This window comes from Mobula hypostoma, chromosome 8 (assembly GCF_963921235.1).
Source record: "Mobula hypostoma chromosome 8, sMobHyp1.1, whole genome shotgun sequence".
NCBI lineage: Eukaryota > Metazoa > Chordata > Chondrichthyes > Myliobatiformes > Myliobatidae > Mobula > Mobula hypostoma.
The window spans coordinates 94,679,830-94,701,827 of NC_086104.1; the positions used below are offsets into that span (position 1 = coordinate 94,679,830).

Genomic DNA, 21,998 nt, shown 5'->3' on the forward strand with positions numbered 1-21,998 from the left:
GAACACTGGGAGGGGCCAGCCCCCACCCATCATGGAAGCCTGCCATCTCTGCCATCCTCTCACCTGGGCGACTGCGGCGTGCGACCCTGTGGCACGAGGAACTGGTCCGCGCTACAACCGAGGCCAATCTCGTCAATGAACCAGTGAACCAAGCTTGCAGTATTTTACGTTGCCAGGGCCCAACCGGGCCTTGTGATCAAAGGATAAATGTCCAGGACAATCACTCACTCTATTTGTTAGACCGTGCACTGCCTCCATCGTCTTCTTGTAACAGGCACCAGCATGGTGCAGCAACAAGACCAGCTCCTCCGCTAACGAGATGGGGTAGACCTGCAGTACTCGGTGTTCAGAATAGCCAGCAGTGCCTAAAGTAGTAGCAGTAGTAGTAGTAGTCATACTTTATTGATCCCGGGGGAAATTGGTTTTTGTTACAGTTGCACCATAAATAATAAATAGTAATAGAACCATAAATAGTTAAATAGTAATATGTAAATTATGAAATAAGTCCAGGACCAGCCTATTGGCTCAGGGTACATCTCGGTGGAATGAGTCTCTGGCTAAATGTACTCCTGTGCCCACCCAGAACATTATGTAGTGGATGGGAGACATTGTCCAAGATGGCATGCAACTTAGACAGCATCCTCTTTTCAGACACCACTGTGAGAGAGTCCAGTTCCATCCCCACAACATCACTGGCCTTACGAATGAGTTTGTTGATTCTGTTGGTGTCTGCTACCCTCAGCCTGCTGCCCCATCACACAACAGCAAACATGATAACACTGGCCACCACAGACTCGTTCACCAAAGACCTAAAGGACCTTAATTACACAATGTGCACTGCTATCTTACCGGAAATGAGTGTAATGGAGTGTAATGGATATAAGTCCCGCCAATAGTAATAGTGAATGTCCACTCTGATAAACCTAATCTTGAGCTAACACGCCCGCACTGTCCCGATATGGTGCAGTTCCAGGGAGGTACCAGCAGATGGCAGTGTTGCTAACCGGGCCTGGCTGTAAATTTGCCTGGTGAATCACAATCCTTTCACAGCATGAGACAGGCCACTTGATGTTTGTCATCCGGGCTGCAGAATTTTTCAGCTAAGGCCTTCAGCACAGTGTGCTCTGGTGGAAAGAAGCACACCAACATGCCACTCTCGTCACAGCCTCTTTGCAACCCACTCATTGGGTATAGTCTACCATCACTGCAGGACTTCTATGTGAGGGCAAAAAAGCGGGCAGGAAAACCCACGGTGGAAACTCTATGCAGCCAGTATATTGCCTTGTTCAAAAGCTCTCTTGTGGAAAGTGCTATAGAGCTATTAAAACTTCAAACCATTTAAAAAAAGTTTCTTGCCCCCTGGGGCAGTTAATGTGATCGACTATTCTAGTTAGCCACCCCACCCCACTCTATGTATTGCTTCAGTTACTGCACTCCACCGTAAACACTTTGAACCACTTTTTTATAAGGCTGTTTACATTCTAAGTAGGTGTTAGAGAATGTATTTATGCACATTTTATTCTAACTATTTTTACATAATTCCTAATTCCGTACATTTGTTGAAAGATGTTGTTTTCGTTGCCTGCTGGCTCCTGACCAACACGCCACAGCAATGCGTGTAAATGCAAATGGTGAATGAAGTTGACCCTTGATCTTTGATTCTTAATCAGGCTGGTTAATGGGAGAGACTCCAAACAGCCTTTACTAATTCAGTGGCCGATACAAATTCCCAAAGCTCACTTATTAAAGTCTGGATTGTCTTCTTCGCGAGCGAATGCATCGTCCAGTCCTCACACACAGTGTGCCTGTTCACTTCCAGGGGTGACTGCGCTGCTCGCAGGGGGGCTTGTCTTGTACCTGCCTGAAACCAAGGGCATCCGATTACCAGAGACCATCGAAGAAGCGGAAACCCTTGGCCGGTAGGTACCCAGGGAACGGTGGGAGACTCACCTGAGGCAGAAGTCAATCTGAGCACAAAGCGTAAGGAACAAGGGCAGGATAGGCCACCTGGGCTGCTCCTGTACCACAGCGCCACCTTCTGCCATTGAAGTCATAGAGTTATACAGCAGGGAAAAAGGCCCTTCAGCCCAAAAGGTCGATACTAACATTAGCATCTAAGTTAGTCCCATTTCTCCCCTTTAGCCCATATCCCTCTAAACCTTTCCTATCCAGGTACCTGTCCAAGTGCCTTTTAAATGTTGTTAACGTACCTGCCTGAGTTCCATATACTGTCCACTCTCTAGGTGAAAATGTTGTCCTTCAGTTTCTCCCGCTCACTCTGCATTTCGCCATTCCCTTTATTTCCAAAAACTTATCAGTCTTGCCCTCTGACCAAACTTTCACAGCTGCTTGGACAGCGGGCCATCTGGTCCGTGGGCTGAAGGTCCTTACTTCTGTCCTGAATGGCTGACCCTTAATTCTGAGACTGGTTGTGGACCCCCCAGCTAGGACATCACCCCCGCATCTGCTCTATCAAGTGTGATAAGCACTTTGAATTCCTTATATTTCTAAACTCAAAAATGTATAGGACTAATATTAACCTTTCCAACACATCCACCGCTGGAATCAACCTGCTGAACCATTGCTTGACTACACTATTGTGAGTAAATGCCTGAGGTAGATATATCAGAGCTTTTCCAGTGTAGTCTCACCACGACCCTATACTATACACTCAGTTGCCAACTGTATACCTGCTCATTAATACAAATAGGTAATCAGCCAATCACGTGGCAGCAACTCAGTAGATAAAAGCATGCAGACATGGTCAAGAGGTTCAGTTGTTGATCAGTCCAAACATCAGAATGGGGAAGAAATGTGATCTGAGTGACTTTAGCTGTGGAATGATTGCTGGTGCCAGATAGGGTTTGAGTATCTCAGAAACTGCTGATCTCCTGGGATTTTCATGTCTCTAGGATTTACAGAGAATGGTGTAAAAAAACAAAAAAAACCCACCCAGTGAGCGACAGTTCTGTGGGTGAAAACGCCTTGTTAATGAGACAGGTCAGAGGAGAATGGCCAGACTGGTTCAAGCTGACAGGAGAGCGACAGTAACTCAAATAACCACACGTTACAACAGTGGTGTGCAGAAGAGCGTCTCTGAATGCACAACACGTGGTATCATGAAGTGGATGGGCTACAGCAGCAGATGTCACAAACGTATACTCAGTGGACTCTTTATCAGGTACAGGAGGTACCCTTAAATATCTCACCTTTCACCTTTAACCTATAACCTCTAGTTCTAGTCTAATCCAACCTTGGTCGTAAAAAGCCTGCTTGCATTTACCCTATCTGTACCCCTCATAATATAGTATATCTTTATCAGATCTCTCCTCATTCTCCTAAACTGCAGGGAATAAATTCCTAACCTATTTAACATTTCCCTAAAAGTCAGTCCTCAGCTCCTGGCAATATCTTTGTAAATTTTCTCTGCATTCTTTCAATCTTATTGATATATTTCATGCAGGTAGGTGACCAGAATTGCACAAAATACTCCAAATTAGGCTTCAGCAGTCTTATACAACTTCAACATAACATCCCAACTCCTGTACAGAGTACTTTGATTTATGAAGGCCAATTTGCCATCTTTACGACTCCATCTACCTGTGGCACCATTTTCAAGGAATTATGGGTCTGTTTTCCCAGATTCCTCCATTCTACCTCACTCCTCAGTGCGCTAACTATCACAGTGTTAGTCCTACCCTGGTGTGTCCTTCCAAAGTGCAACACCTCAGTCACGCCTGCATTAAATTCCATTTGCTGTATTCCAGCCCATTTTACCAGCTGGTCCAGATCCCACTGCAAACTTTGAAAGCGCTCCTTGCCCTCCCCCCCCCCACCCCCAGTCTTGGTGCTGTCTGTAAATCTGCTGACCTATCTTCCAGATCATGGATATACTGTAGAGGACAAGCTACAATGAACTCAGCACCGTTCCCTGTGGCACACCTCTGTCCCTTTTAAGTAACCAGTGTCATGGTACCTAATCAAAGGTCAGTGACTATCCCTTGGAACAAAATACACAGGAAACTTTCTTGCCTGTTGTATCAGGCTCTCATCCCCTTGGAGATGAAGTTCCTCGAAGTGAAGACACCTGTTGCCGATATAGCCACCATGCATCGTGACTCCTGCAAACAACAGCTCCTGTACACACGATCTGCTTTGCCCTTCTTCTCTTTTAAGTAATTTCTTTTTATTCAGAATTATTAATTTATTTACTTCTTTCGCCTTTATTCACCCAAGTCCCTGACTCACCAAGGCCCTCCCTCTGCCAGTCATCATGGAAAGAACACGCTTGCGTTTTCGCTTCCTCCACGGATCAACTCTCTCTCTCGAATGACTAGAACCAGAGGTCATAGGTTTAGGGTGAAAGGTGGAATATCTAGGGGGGAGTATTGCCACTCATCATCACCCCAGGGTGCGGGAAGAGCCGCCAGAGGAAGTGGGGGATGCAGGGTCGAATACAACATTTAAGAGAGGTACATGGATGAGAGAGGTGTGCAGGACTATGGGACAGGTGCATGTTGATGGGATTAGGCAGAGTACCAGGCAGGGACAGACTAGACGGGCCGAAAGGCTTGTTTCTGTGCCGTAGTGCTCTGTGATTCCATGACCTGACTCTCAGGCACCACTTTAAGTTGGTTTCCTAATTACCAGGGGGAGTATCAGCTGCTTGTAACAGTACCACTTACACCACAAGGAGAAGAGAATCTGAATGTAAACCTTATACAAGACAAAATGCCTGGCATGCTTTGATAAAGTGACTTCCTCATGTTTCTCCAGAAAGAAGAAAGCCACCCCTCAGACGAGCTATCAGATGGCGGCACCATATTCCGCAGCAGAAACAAGTAACGAGAAGGAGCCTGCCTCAGAGATCATCATATGATGAGATTAAATCATCGAAAGCAAATACGGTGTATATTTACTGATCAATAATATTCGATGCTTTAAACTCTGCAGTGCCAAGAACTTTGAAAAGTGCTTAACTTTCAGTCTTTCTGTAATTATATATACTAATGACTTATGATTATGCCTTTTTCTATGTTATGCGGCATTTTGATGTATCCTTAATGTCTATATCCAAGAGATTTGCGTTCAATAGATTATCCATCAGAGTCTCTGGCAGAATGCACACCTTTGCGTACGCTTTTGGCATTTCAGGGCGCGTCCCTTGGCAGGTCCCTGGTCCACCGTTCCTTTCCTGCCCACCACTCCCCACCCACATGCAGGTACAGGAGGTGTAGCATCTCCCTGCTCACCTCTTCCCTTCCCGCTGTCCGGGGACCCAGACGGGCATGGCAGCCGTTCACATGCAGGTCTCATGAAGATAGGTTGAGTGAGCTAATGTGACCATGAGAGGCTGGGCAAACTTGGGTTCCTTTCTCTGGAGTGGCGGAGGTTGAGGGAAGATCTGAAAGAGTAGACTGGGAGCATCTTTTCCCCAGGGTTGAAATGTCTAATACCAGAGGGCACGTGTTGAAGGTGACAGCAGGTAGGGATGTGAGGGGGATGCCTGGAATGCACTGCCTGGTATGGTGGTAGAGGCAAACACATTAGATACTTCTAAGGACTTTTAGACAGGCTCATGAATATGAGGAAGATGGAGGGATATGGACATTGTGGGTAGGAGGAATTAGTTTTTTTGGGGTTCTTTGCTTTACTCTTTAGCTGGTTCAGCACAACATTGTGAGCTGAAGGGCTTGTTCCTGTGCTGCACTGTCCTATGTGTTTGAACACTGGCCAGAGGAGTGAACTAGGTCTGATCCAATTCACCTTCCACCACAACAATCAACAGCAAACATCCTTCCATTGGCTCTGGAGCAATTAGACAGTGGAAATGCACACATCAGAAAGCTCTTCAGTGACTACAGCTCATCCCCTCGAAACCCAGTCCAAGACCTGGGCCTTGGCACCTCCCTGCACAGCCGGATCCTTGATTTCCTCACAAACAGAATCCTGTTGGTTTAGACTGGCAACAACATCTCCTCCCACGATCTCCATCAGCACTGGTGCACCATGTAGCTGTTGGGGCTAATTCCTGCCGCTGTCTATACGGAGTTTGTACGTCCTCCCTGTGACCGTCCGTGTTTCCTCTGGGTGCCCCAGTTTTCTCCCCACAATCCAAAGACGTATGGGTAAGTGTGAATGAGCTGTGGTCATGTGATGACACTCGCGGGCTGCCCCCAGCGCATCTTTGGTCCATGATGTTTGTTCGCCGCAAACGATGCCTTTCACTGTACGTTGTGATGTGCACGTAATAAATAAAGCTAATCTAGTCTGTTTGGAGCCACTTGTCAAATCCAGTTGGGTCTTTCGTCATATGCACAACATCACAGGCACATAGCATCAGATAAGCAGCACTCACACAAAAACATCAATTACCCACCATTGGAGCAAGAACCAGTGGAGTCCATTTTAGTGCAAAGTGATTGAAGTGACCATAAAGTCATAGAAAAGATCAGCCTTTCAGTCTGTCTAGCCCATGTTAATCAATTTAAACTGCCTAGTCCCATCGACCTGCCCCGGGACCATAACCTTTCATACCCCTGTCATCCATGTAGCAACCCAAACTTCTCTTAAATGTTGATATTGAGCTTGAATGTACGCATCACTTGTGCTGGCAGCTCATTCCACACACTCACCACCCTGTGAGTGAAGAAGGAAGGGAGGGAGGGAATGTCGACTCAGACCATGAGAGGCCTGCATCGGGCATTTTCATGCCTTACAAGGTGCAGATTGGACGTCTGTGTGGGGTGCCACTCCTCGCACAGACACTAGAGCAGTGTGTGGTTAAGTCCCTTGCTCAAGGACACAAACACGCTGCCACAGCTAAGGCTCGAACTAGCGACCTTCAGATCACTAGATGAACGCCTTAACCACTTGGCCACACGCCCAACACTTAAGTGAAGAAGCTTCCCCTTAAAACATTTCACCTCTCACCCTTAATCCATGACATCTAGTTGTAGTCCCACACAATCTTAGTGGAAAAGGCCTGTTTGCATTTACCCTATCTATAACCCTCATAATTTTGTATACATAGAAACATAGAAACATAGAAAATAGGTGCAGGAGTAGGCCATTCGGCCCTTCGAGCCTGCACTGCCATTTATTATGATCATGGCTGATCATCCAACTCAGAACCCCGCCCCAGCCTTCCCTCCATACCCCCTGACCCCTGTAGCCACAAGGGCCATATCTAACTCCCTCTTAAACATAGCCAATGAACTGGCCTCAACAGTTTCCTGTGGCAGAGAATTCCACAGATTCACCACTCTCTGTGTGAAGAAGTTTTTCCTAATCTCGGTCCTAAAAGGCTTCCCCTCTATCCTCAAACTGTGACCCCTCGTTCTGGACTTCCCCAACATCGGGAACAATCTTCCTGCATCCAGCCTGTCCAATCCCTTTAGGATCTTATACGTTTCAATCAGATCCCCCCTCAATCTTCTAAATTCCAACGAGTACAAGCCCAGTTCATCCAGTCTTTCTTCATATGAAAGTCCTGCCATCCCAGGAATCAGTCTGGTGAACCTTCTTTGTACTCCCTCTATGGCAAAGATGTCTTTCCTCAGATTAGGGGACCAAAACTGCACACAATACTCCAGGTGTGGTCTCACCAAGGCCTCGTACAACTGCAGTAGTACCTCCCTGCTCCTGTACTCGAATCCTCTTGCTATGAATGCCAGCATACCATTCGCCTTTTTCACCGCCTGCTGTACCTGCATGCCCACTTTCAATAACTGGTGTATAATGACACCCAGGTCTCGTTGCACCTCCCCTTTTCCTAATCGGCCACCATTCAGATAATAATCTGTTTTCCTATTTTTGCCACCAAAGTGGATAACTTCACATTTATCCACATTAAATTGCATCTGCCATGAGTTTGCCCACTCACCCAACCTATCCAAGTCACCCTGCATCCTCTTAGCATCCTCCTCACTGCTAACACTGCCGCCCAGCTTCGTGTCATCCGCAAACTTGGAGATGCTGCATTTAATTCCCTCATCCAAGTCATTAATATATATTAATATATATATATTAGTATACAGTACCTCTATCAAATTTCCTCTCAATTTTCTAAGTTCTAAAGAACAGTCCTGACCTGTTCAATCTTTCTTTATAACTCTAGTCCCAGTCACATCTTTGTAGATTTTCTCTGCACTCTTTCAACCTTATTTACATCTTTCCAGTTGGTATGTGACCAAAACTGCAGACTATACTCCAAATTAGGCCTCACTGATGTCTTATACAACTTCAACATAACGTCCCATCTCCTGTACTCAATACATTGATTTATGAAAGCCAATGTACCAAAAACTTTCTTTACGACCCTGTCTACCTGTGACACCATTTTCAACAAATTATGGACCTGTATTCCCAGATCCCTTTGTTCTACCACACTCAATGCTCTACCGTTCACTGAGTAAGACCTACCTTGTTTGGTCCTACTGAAGTGCAACACCTCGCATTTATCTGCATTAAGTTCCATCTGCCATTTCTCAGCCCATTTTTCCAGCTGGTCCCGAAGACCATAAGATGTAAGTAAACAATTAGGCCATTTGACCCATCGAGTCTGCTCTGTCATTTCATCATGGCTGATCCATTTCCCTCTTAACCCCGTTCTCCTATCTTCTTGCCGTAACCTTACATACCCCAACTAATCAAGAACCTATCAATCTCTGCCTTGAATTCACTCAGTGACCTGGCCTCCCTAGCCAGCTATGGCAATGAATTCCAGACTTAGCACCCTCTGGCGAAAGAAATTCCTCCTCATCTCTGTTCTAAATGGACGCCCCTCTATTTTGAGGCTGTGCCCTCTGGTCCCAGATTCCCCAATTATAGGAAACATCCTCTCCAAATCCATTCTATCGAGACCTTTCAACATTCAATAGGTTTCAATCAGATCCCTGTCATTCTTCTGAATTCCAGCGAGTACTAGCCCAGAGCCTTCAATCTCTGATCGTATGATAACCCTTTCATGATAAATATGAGGCGTCCCACCTCAGCAAGGAGATGGCACACTGTTAAGGGCAAGATGCTTAACAGTGTTCCTGAGCAGAGAGATCTTGGGGTTAAGTTCACAGCTCCTTGAAAGTGGCCGCACAGGTCGATAGGGTGGTTAAGAAAGCTTATGGGCTGCTTGCTTTTATTAGTTGAAGCATGAGTTCAAAAGTCATGGAGGTTATGTCGCAACTTTATAAAACTCTTTTTAGGCCTCATCTCGGGTATTGCATGCTGTCTGATCGCCCACTGTAGGAAGGATGTTGAGGCTTTAGACAGGGTGTAGAAGAGGTTTACCAGAATGCTGCCTGGTTTAGAACAGGGGTCCCCAACCTTTTTTGCACTGCGGACCGGTTTCATATTGACAATATTCTTGCAGACCGGCCGATCGGCGGGGGGAGGGGTGGGGTAGGGTCGCCAACGGACAAGAGTAGCAGTCAAATACGTTGAGCTTACCCCGAGAGACTACAATGACCATGAAGCTTTGCGCGGGCACCAGTGCGCATGCGTGATTTGTGCATGCCTGTACGTGCCGATTTTTTCTACAAATCATTTTTGGCATTCTGTTCGGGGCGGGGACGGGGGTGTTAATCATGCCCGGAATATAGGTGATAAGTGGCTAATACACTCAATTTTGTTTCTAAAAGGGTTTATCTAACGAATTTTATATTAAACACACAGTGCATATTTTCCTCGCATGAATATAGTGATAAGTCAATTATCAGGGGAGGACAGGGGAGGTTGAAGTAAGTGTTGAACGAACTTCCAGTAGAAGTGGTAGAGGCAGGTTCGATGTTACCATGTAAAGAAAAATTGGATAGGTACATGGACAGGAAAGGAGTGGAGGGTTATGGGCTGAGTGCAGGTCGGTGGGACTAGGTGAGAATAGCGTTCGGCACGGACTAGAAGGAGCGAGATCGCCTGTTTCCGTGCTGTAATTGTTATATGGTTATATAAGTCAATAGCATCATAACATTTTAAGTAACGTTTGGATATTAAACACACAGCACATATTTTGCCCGTATGATGATATAAAATCATTGCAACGCACCAATATCGCTGAATCAGTGGGAGCCCTGGGCTTGTTTTCCTGCAACAAGACGGTCCTATCGAGGGGTGATGGGAGACAGCGATACTCGAAGAGGGTTCCTTATGTCCAGTCTATTCCGCAATTTAGTTTTCGTTGCATTCATTGCAGAGATATGTTGGAAATGGAAGCAACATTTTCAGTGCTTTCCTGGCTATCTCAGGATATTTAGCCTTGACTTTGATCCAGAATGCCGGCAGAGATGTTATGTCAAACATACTTTTCAGCCTGCCGTCATTTGCAAGCCCGAGGAGTTGATCTTCTTCCCGCGCTGACATGGATGACGCATGGGTCACGACCTCGCATGCGTAATGACCTCGCGTGCGTTCAAGCTCAACGGTGCGTGACAGGGAATGAGGAAAGGTGCAGCTGACTCATATCGCCAAATCATATCGTTTCTTCGCGGCCCAGTAGCGCATGCTTTGCGGCCCGGTACCGGTCCGCGGCCCGGTGGTTGGGGACCTCTGGTTTAGAGGGCATGTGCTGTCACGAGAGGCTCGACCGACTTGGGTTGTTTTCTCTGGAGTGGTGGAGGCTGACGGGAGATCTGACAGGGGTTTATCGGATTGTGAGAGGCATAGAGAGACGGGGAGCATCTATTTCCCAGAGTAGAAATGTTAATACCAGAGGGCATGTATTGAAGGTGAGGGGGTAGGTTCAAAGGGGATGTGAGGGGTAAGGTTTTTACGCAGATTGTGATGGATGCCTGGAATGCGTTGCCTGGTATGGTGGTGCAGGCAAATTCATTAGAGGCTTTTAAGAGACGTTCAGATAGGCACATGGATGAGAAAGATGGAGGGATATGGAGATTGTGTAGGTAGGAGGGATTAGTTTTGGGGGGGTTTTGATTTACCTTTTAAGTGGTTCGACACAGTATTGCAAGCCGAAGAGCCTGTTCCCGAACCGTACTGTTCTATGAAAGGGTTAACATATGAGGCATGTTTGATGGCTGGAGCTCAGAAGAATGAGGGGGTATCTCATTGAAGCCTATCAAGTACTGAAAGGTTTAGACAGAATGGATGTTTCCCATAGTGGGGGAATCTAGCATCAGAGGACACAATCTCAGAATAGAGGAAAATCCATTTCTTTAGCCAGAGGGTGGTGAATCTGTGGAATTTGTTGCCACAGATGTCTGTGGATGCCAAGTCATTGGTTACGTTTAATGTGGAGGTTGATAGGTTCCTGATTACTAAGGGCGTCACAGGTTACAGGGAGAAGGCAGGAGAATGAGTTTGAGAGGAATAATAAATCAGCCATGATGAATTGATGGAACAAATTCAATGGGCCTAATTCAGCTCCTATGACTTATGGTCATGATCTTATAATATGATTGCTGTTTCTAATGCTTCCACTAGGGTTATGTAAACTGTAATTAAGAACTTCACAATAGAATTAGTTTTCACTCGAGCAGGAAATCTCAGTAGAGCAGGAAGAATGATTAACTGAGTAAATGTTTGTGGCAAAAACTCTGAATGGAACACTGAGGCTGTTTCTACTGATTCACTCAAATGCAAATTTGATACGTCAGCCAGGGGGTAACATGCTGCAACAACGTGAGTGGGAGGTTTCAGACATGACCGAATCAGAGCAGCTGGCTTGGGAGGAGCATTTGATACTGGAACTTAAAGCCATTGAGCCATAGAGCTCTACAGTTTGGAAACAGGCCCTTCAGCCCATCTAGTCCACGCCAAATTCTGCATAGACCCATTGACCTGCATCTTGCCCCCTTACCCCTCTCAATCATGGACTTATCCAAATTTCTCTTAAATGTTGAACATAGGGTTGCCAACTGTCCTGTATTAGCCGGGACATCCCGTATATTGGGCTAAATTGGTTTGTCCCATACGGGACTGCCTTTGTCCCGTATTTCCCCCGCTAAGGTAAAGCGTTCCTATGAAACCTTTTGTGCTGAAATGATGTGAAGCGAAGAAGCAATTACCATTAATTTATATGGGAAAAATTTTTGAGCGTTCCCAGACCCAAAAAATAACCTACCAAATCATACCAAATAACATAGAAAACCTAAAACAACACTAACATATAGTACAAGCAGGAATGATATGATAAATACACAACCCATATAAAGTAGAAATAATGTATGTACAGTGTAGTCGGGAAGATGAAGCCAAAACCGATTTGTGGAAAAAAAAATCAGCACGTACGCGCATGCGCACGCAGGTGCCCACACAAGGCTTCATGGTCATGGTAGTCTTTCTTGGGGTAAACACAAGTGTCCCATATTTGACTTACTTATGGCCCTTATTTGGGAGTTAGAAATTTGGCGACCCTAGTTGAAATTGAACCCACATGCACCATTTCTACTGACAGCTCAAAGCACACTCGCTCCACCTTCTGATTGAAGAGATTACACTTCCAATATTTCATCCATCACCCTTAACCTCTGACCTCTAGTTCTAGTCTCACCTTACTTCAGTGGAGAAAGCCAGCTTGCGTTTACCCCTCATAATTTTGTATATCTCTATTAAATGTTCCCTCATCCTCCTCCAGGGAATAAACTCCTAACTCAGGTCCTCATTTCCAGCAACATCCTTGTAAATTTGCTCTAGACTCTCACAATCTCAGTGATAACTTTTCCTGTTGGTAGGTGACCAGAACTGCACACAATTCTCCAAATTAGGCTTCAGAATCAGAATCAGGTTTATTATCACCGGCATGTGTCGTGAAGTTTGTTAACTCAGCAGCAGCAGCTCAGTGCAATGCATAACATAGAAGAAGAGGGAAAAAAATAATAATAATAAATAAGTAAATCAATTACAGTATACGTATACTGAAAGGATTAAAAATCGTGCTAAAAACAGAAATAATATATTTGTTAAGAAGTGAGGTAGTATTCAGAGGCTCAATGTCCATTTAGGAATCGGATGGCAGAGGGGAAGAAGCTGTTCCTGAATCGCTGAGTGTGTGCCTTCAGGCTTCTGTACCTCCTACCAGATGGTAACAGTGAGAAAAGGGCATGTCCTGGGTGCTGAAGGTCCTTAATAATGGATGCTGCCTTTCTGAGACACCACTCCTTGAAGGTGTCCTGGGAACTTTGCAGGCTATTAGCCAAGATGGAGCTGACTAAATTTACAACCCTCTGCAGCTTCTTTCGGTCCTGTGCAGAAGCTCCTCCCCCCCACCATAGCAGACTGATGCAACCTGTCAGAATGCTCTCCACTTCAATGCAATGTCCCAACAGCTGTATTCAATACTTTGACATATGAAGGGCAATGTGCCAAAAGCTCTCTTTTCTTTCTACTTACCTGTGATGCCACTTCTAAGGAATTGTGGACTTGTATTCTTGATCCCTCTGTTCTGCCACACTCCTCAGAGCCCCTCTGTTTACTGTGTCCAGTCCTACTCTGGCTTGACTTCCTAAACCTACACTTGTCTGCATTAAATCTAATCTGCCACTTTTTCAGCCTACTTTTCCAGCCGGTCCAAATCCCGCTGCAAGCTTTGATAGTCTTCCTCACGGTCTACTACAGCCCCCAATCTTGGTGTCGTTCGCAAACTTGCTGATCTATTTGACCATAGTCATAGTCATACTTTATTAATCCAGGGGGAAATTGGTTTTCGTTACAGTTGCACCATAAATAACTAAATAGTAATAAAACCATAAATAGTTAAATAGTAATATGTAAATATGCAAATTATGCCAGGAAATAAGTCCAGGACCAGCCTATTGGCTCAGGGTGTCTGACCCTCCAAGGGAGGAATTGTAAAGTTTGATGGCCACAGGCAGGAATGACTTCCTATGACGCTCTGTGTTGCATCTCAGTGGAATGAGTCTCTGGTTGAATGTACTCCTGTGTCCACCCAGTACATTATGTAGTGGATGGGAGACATTGTCCAAGATAGCATGCAACTTGGACAGCATCCTCCTTTCAGACACCACCATCAGAGAGTCCAGTTCCATCCCCACAACATCATTGGCCTTACGAATGAGTTTGTTGATTCTGTTGGTGTCTGCTACCCTCAGCCTGCTGCCCCAGCACACAACAGCAAACATGATAGCACTGGCCACCACAGACTTGTAGAACATCCTCAGCATCGTCCGACAGATGTTAAAGGACTTCAGTCTCCTCAGGAAATAGAGACGGCTCTGACCCTTCTTGTAGACAGCCTCAGTGTTCTTTGACCAGTCCAGTTTATTGTCAATTCGTATCCCCAGGTATTTGTAATCCTCCACCATGTCCACACTGACCCCCTGGATGGAAACAGGGGTCACCGGTGCCTTAGCTCTCCTCAGGTCTACCACCAGCTCCTTAGTCTTTTTCACATTAAGCTGCAGATAATTCTGCTCACACCATGTGACAAAGTTTCCTACCGTAGCCCTGTACTCAGCCTCATCTCCCTTGCTGATGCATCCAACTATGGCAGAGTCATCAGAAAACTTCTGAAGATGACAAGACTCTGTGCAGTAGTTGAAGTCCGAGGTGTAAATGGTGAAGAGAAAGGGAGACAAGACAGTCCCCTGTGGAGCCCCAGTGCTGCTGATCACTCTGTTGGACACACAGTGTTGCAAGCACACGTACTGTGGTCTGCCAGTCAGGTAATCAAGAATCCATGATACCAGGGAAGCATCCACCTGCATCACTGTCAGCTTCTCCCCCAGCAGAGCAGGGCAGATGGTGTTGAACGCACTGGAGAAGTCAAATTACCACATTATCATCCAGATTGTTGATATCGATAACAAACAACAACGGACCCAACAATGATCCCTGTGGCACACCACTAGTCACAGGCCTCCAATGAGAGAGCCAATCATCTCTCGCTTCAATCGCTCTCTAGCTTCTCCCTTGAAGCCAATGTCCAATCCAACTGGCTACCTCATCCTGAAAGACAAGCAGCTGAACCTTCATGACAAATCTCCCATGTGGGACCTTGTCCATGTAGACAACATCCACTGCTTTTCCTTCATCACCTTTGCTGTATGGATGCTGAATTTCCCCTCTCTGTGTTGTAATTTGATTGACAGATGATGGCTATGATTTCAGTTCCATTATTGTCATCTCACTGAGCCAGGTGGATAGTGTTTCATATCACATGGCACTTTAATACTTCTCAGCTCTCCTACACTCTCACTCTATTAGCCTTCTTGTCAATTTTATGGAAAAATGGTCTTCAAAATAAGATCATAAGACCATTAGATATAGGGGCAGAATTAGGCCATTTGGCCTATCTAGTCTGTTCCACCATTTCATTTTGGCTGATCTAATTTTTCTCTCAGTCCCAGTCTCCTGTCTCCTCTCCATATCCCTTCATGCCCCCACCAATTAAGAATCTATCAACCTTTGCCTTAAATATACACAAATATTTGGCCTCCCTCTGTGGCAAAGAATTCCACAGATTCACCACTCCCTGGCTAAAGAAATTTCTCCTCATCTCTGTTCTAAAAGGACGCCTCTTTATTCTCAGGCTGTGTCCTCTGGTCTTAGACTCTTCCACCACAGGAAACATCCTCTCCACATCCACTCTATCAAGGCCTTTCACCATTCAATAGGTTTCAATGAGGTCAGTCCTCATTCTTCTGAATTCTAGTGAATACAGGCCCAGAGCCATCAAACACTCTTCATATGACAAGCCATTCAATCCTGGAATCATTTTTGTGAACCTCCTTTGAACCCTCTCCAGTTTCAGCTCATCCTTTCTAAAATAAGGAGCCCAAAACTGCTCACAATAGTCCAAGTGAGGCCTCACCAGTGCTTTATAAAGTTTCAACATTACATCCTTGCTTTTATATTCTAGTCCTCTTGAAATTAATGCTAACTTCACATTTACCTTCCTCACCACAGACTCAACTTGCAAATTAACATTTAGGGAATCCTGCACAAGGACTCCCAAGTCCCTTTGTGCCTCAATTTTTTGTATTTTCTCTTCATTTAGAAAATAGTCAACCTTTCATTTCTTCTACCAAAGTACATGACCATACATTTCCCGACACTGTATTCCATCTGCCACTTCTTTGCCATTCTCCTAATCTGTCTAAGTCCTTCTGTAGCCTCTCTACTTCCTCAAAACTACCTGCCCTTCCACCTATCTCCATACCGTCTACAAACTTTGGAACAAAGCTATCAATTCCATTATCCAAATCATTGACATAAAATGTAAAAAAGTCAGTCTGAACACAGACCCCTGTGAAACACCACTAGTCGCTGGCAGCCAAGCAGAAAAGGCTCCATTTATTCCCACTCTTTGTCTCCTGTAAATACGATAGTCATTCTTAAATATTTTCTATTTATTAAAAACTGAACTTATAGACACAAGAGGCAACAGATGCTGGAACCTGGAGCAACAAAAAAAGATGCTGGAAGAACTCAGGAGGTCAGGCAGTATCTGCAGAGGGAAATGTATAGTCGACATTTCAGGAGGACACCATTCATTGGATTACATGAATGAAAGGTTTCACTCCAAAATGTCTACTCTCCATTTCCCTCTACAGCTTCTGCATGACCCAGTATCATCCTCTAACATTTTGTCTGGACTTAACTTATACACTTACTCCTTAATCTCTGGGACATCTTGAAAGATGTTCTCAGGACAATACATGTACATATGACAATAATAAGCCAATTAAATAATTTATTTACTGATTTATTGTAAATTCATTGTTGCTGTGTCAAAATCCTGAAACACCCTTCACTACCAGCACTGAAGCAATTCACGCTATCTTCTCGAGGGCAGTTAGGAATGAACACGAGGCATAGGCACTGGGGTGCGCTGGAACTGTGTGAGCTTTGTTTGATGAGTGGAAGCTGTTTGTGGAAACTTTGCAAGCCGCTATGCATATGAACTCTGGCCCAGCTCCACTCTGCACCAGTGAACCGCAAAGGTTCAGAGGAAGGAACACGAGCCTGCGAGGTTGAAGATAAACCTGGCCTTGTCTTTCCACACAGGGCACAGTGTCAGGCAGCCAGGCAAGATGCTGACATTCGACAATCTCCTAAGGGACATCGGAGAGTTTGGAAGATGTCAGAAGTGGATTGTTCTGCTTTTGTCTTTGTGCGGGCTGACATTTTCCTTCATGGTCGCCGTGTTTGTTTTCCTGGGAGTGATTCCAATCCACTGGTGCCGGGCCCCGCCTGTCCTCACAGGACTGCGGGAGAAGTGTGGGTGGTCCGTGGAAGAGGAGCGAAATTTCACCGTACCTCCGGAGAAGCCTGGGAGCTCCACATACAGCCAGTGTGAAGGCTACGATACAGACTGGAACCTGACCTCACTCAGTTGCGAGTACCCAGAAGCATTAATCGCAAACAGCTCTGGCGAGGTACGCCGTACGTCCTGTAAGAACGGCTGGTTCTTTGACAGTTCGCGTACAACAATCGTAAGCGAGGTAAATGATATTTCACTAAGATATGCCAGGATTTACATTCTTATTTTAGTAATATTTTCACTGGTTTCTTTTGGTACGTAGTTGCTTAGTCATAAAAGTATTTGTAAAATTGAACAGAATTTACGTGGAAGTTAAATTTCCTGGAACCACAGCATTGTAGATGCATAGGTTGGGACCCCTCAGCTCATCATACCCGGGCCAGCCCTTTGAAAACCTGCCTAACCTGTTCCCCATAGCCATGCACAATCATTTCCTTGAGAACTCAGCAGGTCAGGCAGCATCTACCGAGAGGAATAAGCATTTGACATTTTGGGTCAAGAGATTCCTCTCCATGGATGCTGCCTGACCTGCTGAATTCCTCCAGTGTTTTGTGTGTGTTGCTCTGGATTTCCAGCATCTGCAGAATCTCTTGAGCTTAAAGATATTTAGTGGATTCCAGATCTTTTAAATTTTTTATTAGTTTTCCAGGTTCTAATGATATTTAATTGGGTGACATAGTTTTCGAAGGCTGTTTTTCTCTTTTATCAAAGGAGTGGGTCCACTTAGCCAATTTTGAAGGAATGCTATTGAGCCAGAACTCGTTCATTGTTGTCATAGGCATACAGACAATCAATTCCATAAACATTAGCTTTTTGATGAGTACAAACATGTTAATATAAACTCAGATTAGCATAAATTATAAATAATTTGCATGTTAACAAAGCAACACCAATGCAAGATTGAGAGAGAGAGAGAGAGAGAGAGAGAGAGAGAGAGAGAGAGAGAGAGAGAGAGAGAGAGAGAGAGAGTGAAGTAGTCCGAGGTGGTGTTAAGGTTTTTCAGGTGGGTTCAGTATCCTGTTGGCAATGGGGAAGAAGTCACTGAGAAGTGGGTCTTCAGGCTCCTGAACCCTCTGCCTGATGTTAGCGATGAGAAGAGGGCATGCCCTGGTTGGTGGGGGTCTCAGATGATGGACACTATCTTCCCTAGATGTTGCGTCTTGTAGAGGTCCTTTGGTAGGGGGAGCTGTACCCATGATGGATCTGGCTGGGTCCACCACTTCTGCTTTTCTGTGTGTAAAAGAATCCCAGGGTAGTACACGGTGACTTATACGTACGTTGATAATAAATTTTCTTTGAACTTTGAACTTTATTAGAGTGTCACTTATTCACTTTTCTTCTATTCACAATGCCCTGCGAAATTTCTAGAATTTTCCATACTCTATTTATAGCAGTTAATGCTTGTGATAACATTCAAAATCCTTCTAAACGCTGAACAATGGTTTTACTTCCCTCTGCTTGCCTCCTGCAAAGTATGAGCTCGTATGCAATGATGCCTGGAAGGTGGGCATGTCCCAAGGCTGCATTCAAGTCGGCTTTTTCCTTGGAGTACTAATCACGGGCTATGCTGCGGATAGGTATGTGGCACCTGCAATCTGAGCATTCATTTGTCGCCCCCGCCCCCACACCCCCGACCCCTTCCTTAACTAAGCAAAACAAATGCTTCTGTTTCAAGGTTTGGTCGCAAGCTCTGTTTACTGACCTGCCTGGGTGGGACAGGAGTCGCCGGGATCTTGGTCACCGTTGCGCCCGTTTACCCGATGTTTGTGGTTTTCCGACTCCTTCAAGGCTTGTTTGGAAGGGGGATATCTCTCATCATTGCCGTCATGGGTAAGCCTCAGAGCTGAGTGCAATTGACTAAAGTGAATGCTGTCAAAGAGATCACCGGTGTTTGTGACAAAATGCAATCTTAAAGCTAAGCTGAACATTCTCACTGATTCACAAAGACAACAGCCTTCAATCAACAAAGTTCACATATGTCACCATATACTACCCTAAGATTCATTTTCTTGCAGGCATTCCAGTAGATCAAAGAATAGGATCAATGGAAAACAACACACAAACCACAATAGAATCAACGGAAAATGACACACAAACACTGACAAACAACCAATGTGCAAAATAAACAAACTAATAATATTGAGAACATGAGTTGTAGAGTCTTTGAGAGGGAGTCCATCTGTTTAGAATCAGTTCAGAGTTGAGGTGAGTAAAGTTATTCAAGCTGGTTTAGGAGCCTGATGATTGAGGGGTAATAACTGTTCCTGAACCTGGTGCTGTGGGACCTAAGGCTCTTGTACCTCCTTCCTGGTGAGAGCAGTGAGAAGAGAGTGTGGCCTGAATGGTGGGCGTTCTTGACGATGGACGCTGCTCTCCTGCTTCTGCGCTCGTTGAAGATGTGCTCATTGGTGGGGAGGGCTTTTCCTGTGATGGACTGGGCTGTATCCACTACGTTTTGTAGGCTTTTCCATTCCTGAGCATTGATGTTTCCACACCAGGCTGTCCTCCTACCAGTCAATATACTCTTCAGCATGCATCTATAGATGTTTGCCCAGGCTTTGCATGGCAAGCCAAACCTACACAAACTTCGAAGTCAGATGTCCTCTAAGTCAACTTCTAAGGCTGCTGTGCCTTCTTTGTGATGGCACTGGCATCCCAGCCCCAGGACAGAATCTCGGAAATGATAATGCTGGGGAATTGAACATTACTGACCTCTGATCCCCTGATGAGGACTGGCTCATGGACCTCTGCTTTCCTCTTCCTGACGTTGATAATCAGCTTTTTGGTTTTGTGAACGTTGAGTGAGAGGTTGTTGTTGTGGCTCCGTTCCAGCAGATTTTCAGTCTCCCTCCTGCTGATCAACATATTGGTCATTCATTTTCCTAATCGGGTACATTGATCGAGTTACAACCTAGACAGGGTAAAAACACAATGATGCGACGATGAGGTAGCAATTACCTGGCATGAAATTGGTTATTATCTTGTCTTTGTCATGACTCAAGCATTTGGGATATCATCAGGCAGGCTCAGGTCTCAGTTACCTTGTCCTATACTTGAGTTACCATTTCAATATTGATAAATCAATAATGAGCCATCTGAAGAATATAGCAATGCGTTTTGCTTTTCTGTGTGCACTATTTTATAACTTTGCTAAAAAGACAAATTGAGCTTATTGTGACGTGCACAGCTATGGTGAGGTGATTGATGCTATGAAAAGCTTGCTTGCACCAGCGCCAGGCATGTTGGTACAGACAATACACTGAATGTGCATCATAACACGCTGAGAAAAAGACAATGAGAGACTGCTCAGTTACAAGCCCTTAGTGGAAGAGAAAGCAAGTTCATGCTGGTGTAAGGGGTGCTTGTAGACTTTCATTGCTGAGGTGGTTAGGGTTGTGCAGATTAGTTCAAGTAGCTGGTGGTTGCAGGAAAGGAGCAATTCCTGAACCTGGTGGTGTGGGATTTTAGCTTCTGTACCCTTTGCCTGTTAGTAGCATCGAGGAGAGGGCATGACCTAGAGAGTGATGATAGGTGTCATTAGTCCTGATGAACGATGACTGTTCATTCCTCTCCATAGATGCTGCCTGACCTGCTGAGTTCCTCCAGCATCTGCAGGATCTCTCGTGAATATATTGGATCTTCATTCACTTTTACCCCAATGACTAAATGGATATCAGTAGCACCCATGGCAAGCTAGGTCTCTGGCAAGGTTGTGGCTCAGAATTAGTTGTTATCTTAATTTCATAGGGATGGTTTTGAAGACAGAAAGAGGAGTTAGGGGTCAGGCGAGGATTTAGGGACAAGAATGTGGGGGAGTTAGAGGTCAGATTAGGGTTTAGGGATAGGGATGTGGAGGAGTTAGGCCTCCGCTGTGCGCTCTGCATTTGAAGCCTAGTGATATGGACATGGGGCAAAGGACATCCAGAGTCTAGGCCTCCACTCCATGCTCGAAGGCCAGAGAAGTGGACATGCAATGGAAGGTTCACAGATGTCGGGCTGGCAAGCACTGTGGACGAGAATCAGTGAAGGCAATGGCTGGAGGCCCACTGGGTCAGCGAGCGAGACCCCCAGGTCAGTAGTCTCAAGAACGGATGTCCATGTGAGCAGGGAGCATGAGAGCCAGTACACATAACTTCAGACATCCCTTCCCCTCTCCCTGATACATGAGTCAGCAAGACCAGAGCTTAAGGCCAGGAATTCGTGGTCCTGTAATCAGCTAGTCCTGGGGCTGATACCGAAGGTCAGTCAGAAATCTGGAAGTCAAGGTCTGAAGTCCACTGGAGAAGCCAGAGGGCTGTTGTCTGAGTCCGCTGGGGAGCCAGCGGCTGGCCTGTGCTGGGGTTGGAGGACTCAGGGGGTGGGTTTGTGGAGGATGAGGAAAGGGGCTTGTTTTTGCTGTTGTTGTTTTGTTTCTTGTTAGATTCTGTTTTGTGGTGTTCTGTGAGCTTCTGCTGAACATTGTGAGCAGACTACGGTGGCCTGGCGGTGGTACTTGCCGGCTGCCCCCCAGCACATCTTTAGGCTGTGCTGGTCGTTAACGCAAATGACACAATTTGCTGTCTATTTGGATGTACGCATGATAAATAAATTAATTTGAAATCCGAATCTGACTGAGTCATCTTCATACAGCTGCTTATAATAGTGGTGCTTCACGCTTTGTAGCTCCTGTAATTATTGCCATAGCAACACTAAATATTGTCACCTGGAAGGCTTCGGATAATCAATTGTTCTTTCTTCTGGAGTTGGCTTACTGTCTGAAGGAGAT

The 21,998-nt window shown here is 45.4% G+C and overlaps 2 protein-coding genes across 3 annotated transcripts in view; both read left to right on the forward strand.

The window, feature by feature from the left end:
- LOC134350747 (solute carrier family 22 member 2-like) overlaps positions 1-6,277 on the forward strand; it is a 40,638-nt gene extending 34,361 nt beyond the window's left edge. For both annotated transcript variants that reach the window (XM_063056383.1, XM_063056384.1), the window contains 2 exons: positions 1,820-1,919; positions 4,777-6,277. In XM_063056383.1, the coding sequence (XP_062912453.1) occupies positions 1,820-1,919; positions 4,777-4,879 (203 nt within the window). In that variant the 3' untranslated portion in view covers positions 4,880-6,277. The remainder of the gene's footprint in view (positions 1-1,819; positions 1,920-4,776) is intronic.
- Positions 6,278-16,855: 10,578 nt separating this feature from the next.
- The window catches only part of LOC134350748 (solute carrier family 22 member 3-like), a 50,841-nt gene continuing 45,698 nt past the window's right edge, over positions 16,856-21,998 (forward strand). The window contains exons 1-3 of the mRNA XM_063056385.1: positions 16,856-17,414; positions 18,707-18,810; positions 18,909-19,063. Coding sequence (XP_062912455.1) covers positions 17,004-17,414; positions 18,707-18,810; positions 18,909-19,063 — 670 coding nt within the window. The 5' untranslated portion in view covers positions 16,856-17,003. The remainder of the gene's footprint in view (positions 17,415-18,706; positions 18,811-18,908; positions 19,064-21,998) is intronic.